Source organism: Aspergillus costaricaensis (genome assembly GCF_003184835.1).
Source record: "Aspergillus costaricaensis CBS 115574 unplaced genomic scaffold BO79scaffold_1, whole genome shotgun sequence".
In the NCBI taxonomy this organism is placed as follows: Eukaryota; Fungi; Ascomycota; class Eurotiomycetes; order Eurotiales; family Aspergillaceae; genus Aspergillus; species Aspergillus costaricensis.
In genome coordinates, this window is record NW_020291801.1 from 1,175,298 (window position 1) to 1,187,714 (window position 12,417).

At 52.3% G+C, this 12,417-nt stretch overlaps 4 protein-coding genes across 4 annotated transcripts; 3 read left to right on the plus strand and 1 right to left on the minus strand.

Annotated features, from left to right (window-relative positions):
- Positions 1-73: 73 nt before the first annotated feature.
- Positions 74-1,094, plus strand: BO79DRAFT_133622 (uncharacterized protein; the record flags this gene model as incomplete). The annotated part of the gene is made up of 4 exons (XM_025678001.1): positions 74-177; positions 243-443; positions 530-672; positions 928-1,094. 4 exons carry the CDS (start codon positions 74-76, stop codon positions 1,092-1,094), a joined length of 615 nt encoding a protein of 204 aa, XP_025545244.1.
- A 730-nt stretch (positions 1,095-1,824) lies between these two features.
- BO79DRAFT_134682 (MFS general substrate transporter) lies at positions 1,825-3,477 on the plus strand (the record flags this gene model as incomplete). Its single annotated transcript, XM_025678025.1, has 1 exon — positions 1,825-3,477. The coding sequence occupies one exon, from the start codon at positions 1,825-1,827 to the stop codon at positions 3,475-3,477; it is 1,653 nt and encodes a 550-aa protein (XP_025545245.1).
- Positions 3,478-3,965: 488 nt separating this feature from the next.
- On the minus strand, positions 3,966-6,758 carry BO79DRAFT_163175 (Kha1p; the record flags this gene model as incomplete). The annotated part of the gene is made up of 4 exons (XM_025679110.1): positions 6,555-6,758; positions 6,086-6,502; positions 5,371-6,033; positions 3,966-5,323 (listed from the first exon to the last, which is right to left on the minus strand). Coding segments are annotated over exons 1-4 (2,544 nt in total), but the record flags the coding sequence as incomplete, so codon positions are not given.
- A 3,440-nt stretch (positions 6,759-10,198) lies between these two features.
- BO79DRAFT_234139 (cytochrome P450) lies at positions 10,199-12,172 on the plus strand (the record flags this gene model as incomplete). Its single annotated transcript, XM_025684344.1, has 7 exons — positions 10,199-10,391; positions 10,454-10,589; positions 10,659-10,850; positions 10,938-11,086; positions 11,137-11,390; positions 11,458-11,678; positions 11,803-12,172. The coding sequence occupies 7 exons, from the start codon at positions 10,199-10,201 to the stop codon at positions 12,116-12,118; spliced, it is 1,461 nt and encodes a 486-aa protein (XP_025545247.1). The 3' UTR covers positions 12,119-12,172.
- Between the last annotated feature and the right edge of the window lie 245 nt (positions 12,173-12,417).

A 12,417-nucleotide genomic window follows, 5' to 3' on the forward strand; every position in this document is an offset into this window, starting at 1 on the left:
GAGATTATGTTCCCCCGGTCATTGTGAAGGATCTCACCACTGCGGCTTCTGGCTGCTCTCTTCTCCTCACACCATGGCTTCATTACAGGTTTCGGGATCCATCAATCAACGTTACTATGAGATCGTCTCCTACATCAGGCCACTCATGCTCGCCATGGACAACAACCTCAGATGCCGGTTTACCCCTATTATGACATATCTCCAAGCCACTGTCTACTCCATGTCCGAGCCGGTTGCAATAGTTCGGCATCCTTCGCGACGGCAACTGCCCCCGTCTTATGCACGGCATACACGGCATGCCGTCACGATGCTGACCGGTGTCTGACTCGGAAGAACTCGGCGCCTCACACCTCAGTGGCTCAACCATCTGCATCCTCACTTCTCCATCCCGACCCGAATATCCTGGCAGCTATTCGGCGCTGTGGAGCTCTGATCCCATACGTGTCAGTTGCCAAACAATCAGCGCAGCAAAACTTACCCGGCTAGCATTGCCTGTCAGAGTTGTGAAGCGCGAATAACACGAGTTTAGGCTAAACGTCTGCCGGAAAAAGGGTGAGATTGACGCTATAGTCTGGCACTATCAGCTCTACGCGAGGCGCGAGACACGCATCCAGAGTGGTCCAGGTGCAGCTCCTGGCAGGTCAGCCGGCTTGGTCGGCACAGTCCAAGCTGGTTCGTACACTGCTCATGACTAAATGCTTTGCACTGGTGGGCCCCGAGGATTTCTGTAGACTACGAGGTTTCAGTTGAACCGGAATTGATTAATTTCGCCAAAGGTTCTGGAATCCTACAAGGATATCTAGCTCAACCCCGGCGAACACCCATATAAGGATTGACAGTCTGGAGTCTGGAGGCGGGCTAAGTTTGTTGATAATCCTGGAGAAGACACACGATCATTCCCGGTCTGACCCTTGACACTGGGGATAGTCGGCGTGGTGCGCAAACATGAGACACGGCGTGCATACGACTTGCTGCAACTGCTTCCCGGTTTAGCTGCGGTGAGGTCTTTTCCCCGAGGTCAACCCGAGACCGTCTCCGAAAAGCGTGGGATGGACCCAGTGAGTGGCAAGGCTCCGAGTCGGCCCGACGGCTGACTTGCCTTTCTCGGGATGCCGACTGGTCGACGGTTGGCTTAGGGTTGGCCGATGATCCAAGTTATGGATCTGATCTCGGGCGAGTTCCGAGGATCACCCATCCCTCCCGCAATAAGGGGTATGGGCATGAAAGCTGTCTGTACAGTGTAAGAGGAGATATCAGTGTTAAAGAAACTTTTGGGAACAGTTCTCCAACGCAGATTGAATCGCCTGCAGAAATTTTCTCTCCGAAAGATGAAAAATCTGATCCGACAAGGAACAGGCAGGTGATGGACAAGTTTCCCCGAGGTTTCTCAGACCCCAAATCAACCGATCCAGAATGGATCGACCGCAGAGTTTGCGACCCACTTGAACCACAATATGATGCCTGGATGGCGGAGGCAGGACAATTGGACAACAACCGTCCACAAGCCTAGCCCTGGCCAGCATCATTCGTGCAGGGCAGTCAGACTTCTCCAGCCTCGGGGCCACCGTCCAGTTTCCACCCCGACTTTATGACGCACCCCAGAAGGATATCGAAGCATCGCTTATGCGCAGGTGGACCGACAGGAGGGAAAAACCGGAGTCTACACCCACGGGCTTGAACCGGCTTGCGGGCTTGCCCCCTTCCCCCGTGTTTTTGTTTTATATTTCCCCCATCTCCCGCAATTCTTGACCCTTTTTACTTCCTCTCTCACTCCTCCTTCTCCCTTTCCTCCCTCCCCTCCTCCTCTTCTTCAACATGGACAAAATGGACAAGTCCCAACCCGCCCTCTCTACCCATACGGAGAATGCCTCCCCCGGCCCCTCCAGCGTGACTGCTTCAACGGCGTCGGGTCGCGTGGCCGGTGGGAAGTACCTCGAGGGTGTCAACGAGAGCTCGGCCCAAGATGGCCCCCTCCAAACCGTTGACTTCGACCTTCCCGTGACCCTCACCCAACGCATGGTTCAGGACGGCAACCAATACATCGTCCTCGACTTCGTCCCGGGAGACAAGGAGAACCCTTTCAACTGGGACCCCAAGTACAAGGCTTTCATCAGCGCCCTTCTCTGTCTCATGACCCTCTTCATCGGTCTTGCCACAACAGCCTACAGCTCCGGTATCAGCGACATGGCCTCCGACCTGGGCACCTCCGAAGAAATTGCGGAACTCGGTCTCTTCCTCTTCAACTTCACCTGTGCCTTGGCTCCTCTCTTCCTGGCCCCCTTCTGTGAGCTGGCTGGCCGTCGTGTCGTCTACACCGGCGCCTACTTCTGCTTCGCCATTATGTTTATCGGTCTCGCCCTGGGCAAGAACATCGGCACCATCCTCGTCTGCCGTGCCCTGCTCGGTCTGTTCGGTTGTGTCGGTACCATCCTGGTCGGTGGAACCTTCGGTGATATGTACCGCCCGGAGGACCGCGCCATCCCCGTTGCAACCTTCTCTTTCATCGCCATCTTCGGTACCGTCGGTGCCCCCATCTACGCCGGCTTCATTGACCAGGCTCTGGGCTGGCGCTGGGTTGAGGGTATCCAGGGTCTCGCCAACATTCCCCTCGGCCTCGTCATCCTCTTCTTCCTCCCCGAAACCCGTGGTAGCGTTGCCCTTGGCAAGCGCGCTAAGGCTCTCCGCACTCACACCGGTGACGACCGCTATGTGACCGAGAACGACCTGGAAGCCCCCTCCCTCAAGACCATGCTTCACAACTCCTCCGTCAAGGCCATCAAGATGCTGGCCACCGAACCCGTCGTCTTCGCCTTCGGTCTCTGGATCGCCTTCGCCTGGTTCCTTACCTTCCTCTTCCTCAGCGTCATCCCCATCACCTTCCAAGAAAAGAAGGGCTGGAACGAGGGTGTCTCCGGCCTCCCCTACATCGCCCTCTGCTTGGGTACCACCATGGGCTTCGGTCTCAACTTCTTCCAGATCCGCAAGTACGAGTCTCTTGTTAAGATCGGTGAGGCTCGCCCCGAGGCTCGTCTCTACGGTGCCCTCTACGGCGCTGTTTGGCTCCCCATCGGTCTCTTCATCTACTCCTTCACCCAGTACGCCGACCTGCCCTGGATCGCTCCCGTCATTGCCCTGGTCCTCATCGCCATCGGTATCTTCTTCATCTTCGAGTCCTGCTACAGCTTCACCTCCGATTGCTACGGTGAGAGCTCATCCTCTGCTATCGCCGGTCAGGGTTTCATGCGTAACACCCTGGGTGCGGTGTCCCCTCTGTTTGCCTCCCAGTTCTTCCACAACGTCGGCTCTCAGTATGCCGGTCTGATCCTGGCTCTGATTGCCTCTGCCTTGACCCTGATTCCCTACGTGCTGTTCTGGTACGGACCTCAGCTCCGGGCTAGGAGTAAGCTCGCTAGTCTTGTTGTGCATGGCGATAGCGAGAAGAAGGGCCACAACGACTCTGCTGGTCAGGGTGTGTAAATGTCTTACGTCCCTCTCCCCTTGATCTATGGTCGATCTGTCTGTCCCCGGTTCGGATGGATAGATAATACTATTGATGTGTATATATGAGATTGTCGGGTGTTATGATTGACCAAGTATATATGTTACCCACTTTGAAACAAAAAAGAATTTTCATGAACATATTCATGACTGTTGCCTTCACTGTAAATAAAGTAGATCAAAATGAACCAAGGGTATCTAGACATTATCATATGTAGAGATCTCATAGAGAATCCTTTGCCTGCACAACCAACACGTCCCCACCACCCATTTTGACAAGCTTCTCTCCCAGCAGCCCCAGAACTCCTCTCCCCCCATCCTTATCTTCATCTCCATCATTCCCCATTGTATCCACCCCCACGCTACCCCTCCCCACAACAACCAACCCACCAGCCCGTTGGCCAGACCCTAATCTCCCCAGTTCCCCCTTGACATGCTCAACCACCCTCTCCACCACCCCACTACTACTGTCCTCGATCCCACCAGCAAGAACCAATTTCTTGAACACCATCCGCGCCCCCACCTGCTCATCCAACGAATCCTTCAACGCAGCAAGATACACCGCATCCGAATCATCGACATCACGCTTCTTACCACCAACACCACCATCACCACCACTACTACTAGTACTACCACCATCCTTCTTCCTATTCCTCACCCCTCCCAAAACACCAGCAGCAACAGCAGCCTTCGGCGCCGCAACCCCACCCCCACCAGTAACCACATGCACGACCGTCGCCGTAACCTGATCATTCCTAATCAGCTGCAGAACCAACCTAACCGCGAAGCGATCATCCTTGCCCCCGAAATACGGGAACAGGATATGATGCGCCTTCCTGGTCGTCGGCACCACCGCAAGATCCCTATCACCACCAATCCCTCCACCCAGATTCAAATTCCCACTATGTATACTCAACCCCCCAAGCGAGGGCTTATCGCGCAGCCCACGCCCATTATTCCTTATCCTCGGCGTCCTCTCAACCAACAACCCCACATTACACCGTACATTGCGCAACACACTCTCCGCGAACGCCGTATACGGCGCGGAAGCCACAAAGCGGGTAGCGATCGGGTCATCAAGAACGGAACTAAGATCCAATGAATGATGTTCAGACATGGACCCCGTTTCGCTCCAAGGGAGGAGAAGCAGATCCGTCGAGTCGTCGCGGGCCATGCTAACCACTGTATCTGCGTAAGAGTGTTCGGGTACGACGGAGACGCCGGCAACGATGGAGAGATCGTGCCACTGGCCGAAGGCGCGGAAGGTGTTGACCACTGGGTCCCAGAGGGGGTAGTGGAGGTGGTCGAGTTCGGAGACGGTCATGACGCTGGAGTCGCGGTCTGTGAGTTCGAGGAGGCGGACTCCGTGGACTTGGAGGGTGGGTTTGGGGTCTTGGTCTTCGTCTTGGTCTTCTTCTTCGGTTTTCTTGGTGGCAGTGGCTGTTTCTTCTGCGGCGGGATCAGGTGACGCGAGGGTGTCAGGGTGTTGCTTTGGGAGAGCTGGTCTATTCGGGGAGAGGAGCGCGGCGAGGGTACAGATGCTGGAGAGACCATCGAGGCGGAGGTAGACGAGGAGTTTGCGGACGGGGAGAGCGCGCTGCTGTTCTTTGGCGAGGGCGATGCTGTCGGTGCGGGCGTCGGAGGGAACGGGGTTGCCGGTCTTCCAGTCAATTTCGCCGCGGCGCCAGCGCTCGACTTTGACTTGGTACCATTTTGGGTAAAGGGCGACGGTGAGAGGGGTGGTGGCGAAGGTGGTTACTAGGGCCATGACGACGAACATGGTGAAAGTACGGGTGCTGAGGATACGGGCTTGAAGGCCAATGTTCTGGTAGGGTTAGTGGAAGTTGGTACAGAGAGCAGGAAGGAGCATACCAAGACAATCAGCTCCACGAGACCCTTGCAGCTCATGAGCACACCAATGGAGAAGCTCTCGCGCCAGAGGAGGCCGCAGAGTCGCGAGGCGATCGCACCGCCGGCTACTTTGGCCGTAAAAGCGATGGCGATGATGCCGACCACGTAGCCCCAGACGGTGCCGGTGTCGAGCAGTCCCAGGTCGGTTTGGAGCCCGGAGAGAGTGAAGTAGAGTGGGAGGAAGAGCGCAGCGACGAGATCCTCAATCTTCTCGGTTAGCTTAATGGCAAAACCGCCTTCGTGGGGACACAGCAGGCCGATGATGAAGCCGCCGAAAATGGCGTGGATGCCGATGATCTGGGTGAAGAAGGCGGAGGCCAGTGCGATGAGCAGCGTGATTGCGACCACAGACTGACTGGGTCCTTTCTGTAGACTGCCCGTCTGGCGGAGGAAGCGCAGAAACAGTGGTCGAAAGATGAAGGTGAGGAAGAGGATATAACCCACGCAGACGAGCAAGACCCAGAGTGCGGTTAACCCAGTGCCTGCGTTGACGAGGGCAACACACAGAGCGAGCAGGATCCAGCCGACGACGTCGTTTCCAACGCCGGCTGAGAGCACGATGACTCCGACATTGGTTCCCAGAAGTTTGAGCTCTGTCAATATACGACACAGGACGGGGAATGCCTGACAGGTGATTAGCAAGGTAGATTATGCGTCTCATTCACGGTGGACTTACAGTGATAGCCATAGCAATACCGATAAAGAGCAAAAAGGTGCCAAAGTTGATATCCACCGTGCCAGGCTCATCCTGGAAAGTGTTGTAAAGTCCATAGGCAATCGCACAACCGAGCCCAAATGGCAGAATCATACCAGCAGCAGACACGCTAACTGCCACACGCCAATTGCTGACCAGGAAGCGAAGGTTGGTTTCCAGCCCAACAAGGAATAGAAAAAGCACCAGCCCCAGGTTCGCGACCAGATTCAGGTTTGGAATAGACGCGGTCGGAAATATGGCATCGGTGAAGCCGGGAATACGGCCCATTACCGACGGGCCCAGTATGACGCCAGCAATGACCTCTGCGATCACGCGCGGCTGGCGAATCTTGGAGAGCGGCCAGTGCAGCAGGCGGCAGAAGATGATGATTATGCCGGCCTGGTCGGCGTTATCAGAAAACCATTCGAGATAATTGATAGGAAATAGCTACCTGAATGATGAAGATGACGATGGGATTGGACGAGTCATAGTGGGCTGGATTGCTGCCTTCGAGGATGCCTCCTTGAGCCTTGACTTTGGTGGTAGAGTTGGAGGACATGATGTCAGCCCGTAGGCTACAGGGAGGTCTACAGAGTGTATACGCAGAGCGCAGTAAGGGATAAAGTGGCAGCACAGCGGAAGATTAGGAATGAAGGGGTGAAAAAGGAAGGAAGACAAAGAAGATAGATGGAGAGGGGGGGATGCGGTGGAGGCCCCAGTTTTTCTGGATCGGGGCTTTGCGGGTCCACGTGGCTGGCATGAATCCGGGGTTGAATACGAGAACTCACCACTTCTTTGACTCAATGCCAACCAGCCACCGATCGTCTAGACCGCCAGTCATCCTTCAGTGGCGCGGCATGGTCCAGCATTCCCCTGGCCGTCAATAAAGAAAAATAGCAACTGTGCGAGCAGGGAATCGAATCCGTTGGTTGGCCCGAGCACAGTCTGGTCCGTGCTTGGCGGCAATCGCCCGGGTCGCTTAGGGTTGGCGATGACAGCCGAACATTATTTCCGATTCCGTTTAGGATCCTGGGTAGAGTCTATCTATCAAGAGTATGAGACAAGCAGTGGCAAAGACTGGGTAGATGGTCTCAAATGATCATCCAATTTGATGATATGGAAGACTAACTAGGAGTATCTGATCGAATAAGCCGGTTCTAACGACGCATCATCTTGAGGCCAACAACTCCTTATTTTTTTCTGTAGTACCTAGTAACTAACTAGCGACATTTTGACAAACCACTACAGCCAATCTCAAGTGGCTGCCGCACTCAGCAAAGACCCCAAACCATCTCAAATCGGCACCTGCACCGCCTTTGGCATTCATGGTGAATGATGCCCGGTAGTCCGGACTCAGCTGAAGCGTGAATCACGATCTATCAAGACTGCCTCCGAAGGAATTCAAGTCGAAGTCCGCTGTTGTGACTCTCTCGCAGGAGGTAGTTCTCGCAACTCATGTGTCCAGTCCATTGCCTGTCCCCGTTCGGGCCTCCTCTTGTGGCTGCTGCTGCTGGGCTTTGACTGTGTCTTGGTCGCGCTTCCCCGCTGTCGGAGTTTCTTCATGGGCCATTCTGGAACTCGGCCTGGGACGGTAGTCGCAGAAGCGTTCGTTGTAGAGCTCTCTAAATTCAAACTAGCAGTGGATATCGAGCTATCGGACATAGAACTGAGAGAGCTGAAGGGATCAAGAACGATGGCATCCGATAAGCTTTTCTAGAAATCCTGGCCTGCGGGTATTGAGGTATTGACCTTATTCGATCCCATGCGGTTTCGGTCTTAGCTCTCAAGGCAAGTAAACGACGTGCGACGCACCTTTGTACTGTGTGTGGCATACATCGCGCAACACCCGTGCAAGTCAGATAGATGGGCACAGGTAGTGACGAGGGCTCCTTAGAGCCGGCTTCCTGAGTAAACCCTGTCAAGTCTGCGCACCGCATGATGGTATTAGTGAGATGGTGCCGACGCTCCAGAGTCGTAATTACCACAAGCCGCCCACTGCCCGGAGGCATAAGATGTCCCTGGATCATTTTGCATACTATTATTTGGTTTAGTTTCATTCGTAGAAGTTTATTCTATGGGCCACATTACATCAGATGTTAAAGGGGTCCCAACCCATCTACACGATATCTGGAGTAGTCATCGATGCGGGTTTTCGACTTCTACTGCTCGATAGTCGGAAACTTGTCATCGCACTCGGTTTCGTAGGCCGCTACGTACGGTATTATTTATGATCATCTCCCAATCAGGTCGATGAACCAATTCCACTCATTGCACCAGCTTGGTGGGCTAGAAAGTTTCACTCATCCCGCCAAAACACCACGACAGCTAACTTCTTCTCATGGCCGAATATTGAGCGAGGTGGTAGGTTACATATTCACCTGTCATGCCTTGGTCTGTTTCAAATAAAAAATCTGCGTATTCTTAATCAAATTTGAAGCGCTGATGATCCTCACAAGACCATAAAGAAAGAAGGATCTCCGGCATCCCACGGACTGAATGACAAGGTAGTCGGCTGTGACTTAGCCCTTCTAGTGTATTCATGTAATTCCTCCTGGTACTTCGCGGATGTCAAGAAGATCTGGTGCCGACCTTGGATGCGAGAAGGAAACTGTCTAATGGTCAGGGATCAGTAACTTGTCCAAGCAGCATTGACACCTGCAATGAATTGTTTGTTGGCACCAGAGATACGGAGGCTTCTCCGATCATATGCTTCTTGTCTGGTAAATGAGGCTAATTCTAGACAATCGCATATGAATCACCTTAATGTCATGATATTTAGTCCTTTTCATCCAAGGTTTCTAGTAAGTACGGGATGTTTTGAGGTATTTCTGTGCCTTTGGGCCCAAGAATTTGCTACACCAATTTTCGACTATGCTGGTGTCCAGAACATCCATCTCAAGCAGTTTTCAGAGTCCGTCGTGAACGCTTTCGGGCTTTCCCAGTGAGTACGGGTAGATATGAGCAACTTGTATGGGTTTCCCATCTGGGTCACACGACATAGCGGTTATGGACCCGGGCTTTGGCTGCATCCTTGGCAGGTTTTGACCCGGTGGGAACAATGATCAAGACTATGACGTTTTTCAGCATCTAGAATATTCTCAATAGGCATAAAATATTATCAACATCAATCGATCAGGCCCGTGCTCTAAAGGCACAAATTTTGATTTGAGCTTTTGGCATTAGAAGTGATGGTTCAAATAGCAGGGATCTCCTTGATGCATTTCCACGTATTACGAAAGATGATCTGCATTAGAAGACGAGGCATAGAACTTAGTCATCCTCCTGGGTGTATCTGTAAATACTCTCGTTACTGGCCATCCGACTATTGTATTTGCGTACATTTGCTGCTGTGCGTATAGACCTAGACAGGCTTGTTCATCTTGCCGAACACGGTCTTCCCTCACAAGTCACATCCAGAATGGCATATCAATCGTTGCTAGCCCTAAGTGCTAAGCACTAATTTTCCGTAAAGCAAGACGATACAAGATGAGGAATGTGGAGAAAGATGAAGAAGAAGAGGTTGCAAACATCATTTGGGCGAGCTTATATAGACATTATATGGGAGTGAATCAGGGCATTTATTTTCCACACACCCCCTTCGGTGCCACATTCAAGAGTGATCTAACTTAGTGTGTCGCTCATATCTTCCCTGAATACCTTTACTGCCAGTATCACCGACCACCACCATGCACGATGCTCGTGACACGAGCTACGCAATAAATATGGGTCCCTTGCCACACAACAGGGCAGCACCAAAAATCAGCGTAGGACAGTATAATAAAAGGGCCATTTATCAAACTAGGGATTCGGTCGTGGAATGCGGAAGTCATTTCCAACGATAGCATACAGCACCAATTGGCAGACCTAAGAGCTGCGTCCCGTCCTGCGGTCACTAATAATCCTCTACACCAATTATCCTCAATGCTTATCATTAGCTGTGTCCACTATCCACGATGACTCCACCTCACCATCAAAAGCCTAGGCTGGCCCGACGCCACGACCAGCCTAACAACTAGCTGCTCAGTCCCACCGTGTCAGAATATAAACCAAATTTCAATCCCGCACTTCCTCATCCTATCAATATTCCACTCCACCATGAGTATTGTAATCGCGGTCGCATTCGCCTGCCTTATCCTCCTATCCCTCTACCTCTTCATCTATCAACAATCCCCCTCCCTCCCCCTTCCCCCCGGACCAAAAGGCAAACCTATCGTCGGGAATCTATCAGACTTGCCGCCCCCAAATACCCCAGAATGGCGACACTGGATGAAACACAGAGAGCGTTACGGTAACCAACTCCTCCATCACAACCACCACCACCACCATCAAGCCCTAACCAACCCCCCACAGGCCCAATAACCTCCGTGACCATCCTCGGCCAACCCATCATCATCCTTCACGATGCGCACATACTAGCCACTGAACTTCTCGAAAAGCGCTCTCTCAAGTACTCCTCCCGACCACGATCAGTGTTCCTCGGTGAAATGTAAGCCCCAACCCCCCGCCCCCAAGCTATCCTTCCATACCCTAACGGCGCCTAATATAAAATCAACAGGATAGGATGGAACGACACCCTCGCCATGCAACCATACAACACGCGTGTTCGCTTATACCGTAAAGCCCTGCACCAGATCCTAGGAACCAAGACCCTAGTATCGAAGTTCAATTCACTTCAGGAACTCGAAGCGAGACGGCTGTTACTTCGTATGATAGATGATCCGAGGGAGTGGGTGCAGCATTTGAAAACGTATGCCCCCTGCCCCCCCAACCTACCCAACTTCCTTTTCTTTTACATTACATTGCACATGAAGAAGAGCTAATGAGATATTTGTAGGGAAGCCGGCGCCATCATCCTCAAAATCGGGTACGGATACGACATCAACCCACACGGGAGGGACCATTTAGTCGATTTGGCAGACGACTCGATGGAGACATTCTCAGCAGTGCTGAATCAGACGTGGTTGGTGGATTTGGTTCCTTGTTGTATGTATATCCCTTATTCCCTTGATAGTGATACTAACAGAAATGAACAGTGAGATACCTCCCCTCCTGGCTCCCCTTCTCTTTCCATAAGAAGGCCCAGTACTGGCATACCCAGCTCCTCACCACCATCGAGACGCCGTACCGAATGGTAAAGGAGCAGATGGTGTCCGGAATAGCGCCTCCATCTTACTTGCGCAACCTCCTGCAGGAGGAGGACACTAAGAAGGAAAAGTCACTCTCAGCAGAGGAGAAATTCACAGCCAAGTGGACAGCGGGGTCACTGTACTTAGCTGGGGCTGATACAGTAAGATCCCCTATCACATCCCATTCCCATCCTCTTTATCTGCCATGAATAACTGAAAATGGTATAGACAGTATCAACCCTCACCACCTTCGTCCTCAGCATGGCGCTAAACCCCCACGTACAAGCCAAAGCGCAAGCCGAACTCGACAATATCCTAGGCCCTTACACCCTCCCCAAACTCTCCGACAGAGAGAAATTACCCTACGTCAACGCCATCGTGAAAGAATCTCTGCGTTGGTATCCCGTTGCTCCGATGGGATTACCGCATCTCTGTGTGGAGGGGGATGTGTATGATGGGTATTCCATCCCCAAAGGGGCGGTGGTGATGGGGAATATATGGTATACTTTTCTCTCTCTCCTTCTTTCTTGTAATAAAGTATAAAGAATTTTATGTATACTGAGATGTCTGCAGGGCAATAACCCACGATCCAAGCATCTACCCCCATCCGGAGAAGTTCGATCCGGAGAGATTCCTGGGCGAGAAACCCCAGCCGGATCCGTCGGGATGGGTGTTTGGGTTCGGGAGGAGAGTGTGTCCCGGACGGGTGTTGGCGGATGCGAGTATTTTTGTGACGGTTGGGATGATATTAAGTGCTTTGAGGATTTCGCTGGAAGGTGGGAGGGGAGAGGTGAGATTTACGCCTGGAGTGGTCAGTCATCCTGTTTTGGATGGGGTGAGGCTGCAAGCGAGGAGTCAGAGGCATGAGGGAGTTATTAGGGAGGTTTAGTGTTCGTGTATAGTATCTTTAGTGGTTTAGGATATTGTTGTTTGTTCAAAAGTGGTCTCTAGTGGAGATTAATCGAAAGGAATGTCTGTACTACAGCTATACTATATATCAATTAGTCTTATAAGATGGTAATGCGGGGAAAAATGAGGATTTTATGGGTGTGGAGAATGGAGGTCAAAGCAACAACCCGGATTGGTGCCAAGTATCTACAAAGTAGACTAGCTAGTCAGTTACAGTATTGTGAACATTCCACTGGTAGGTTATCTGATCATACCCAAAAATAAAACCTGAGTTAACAA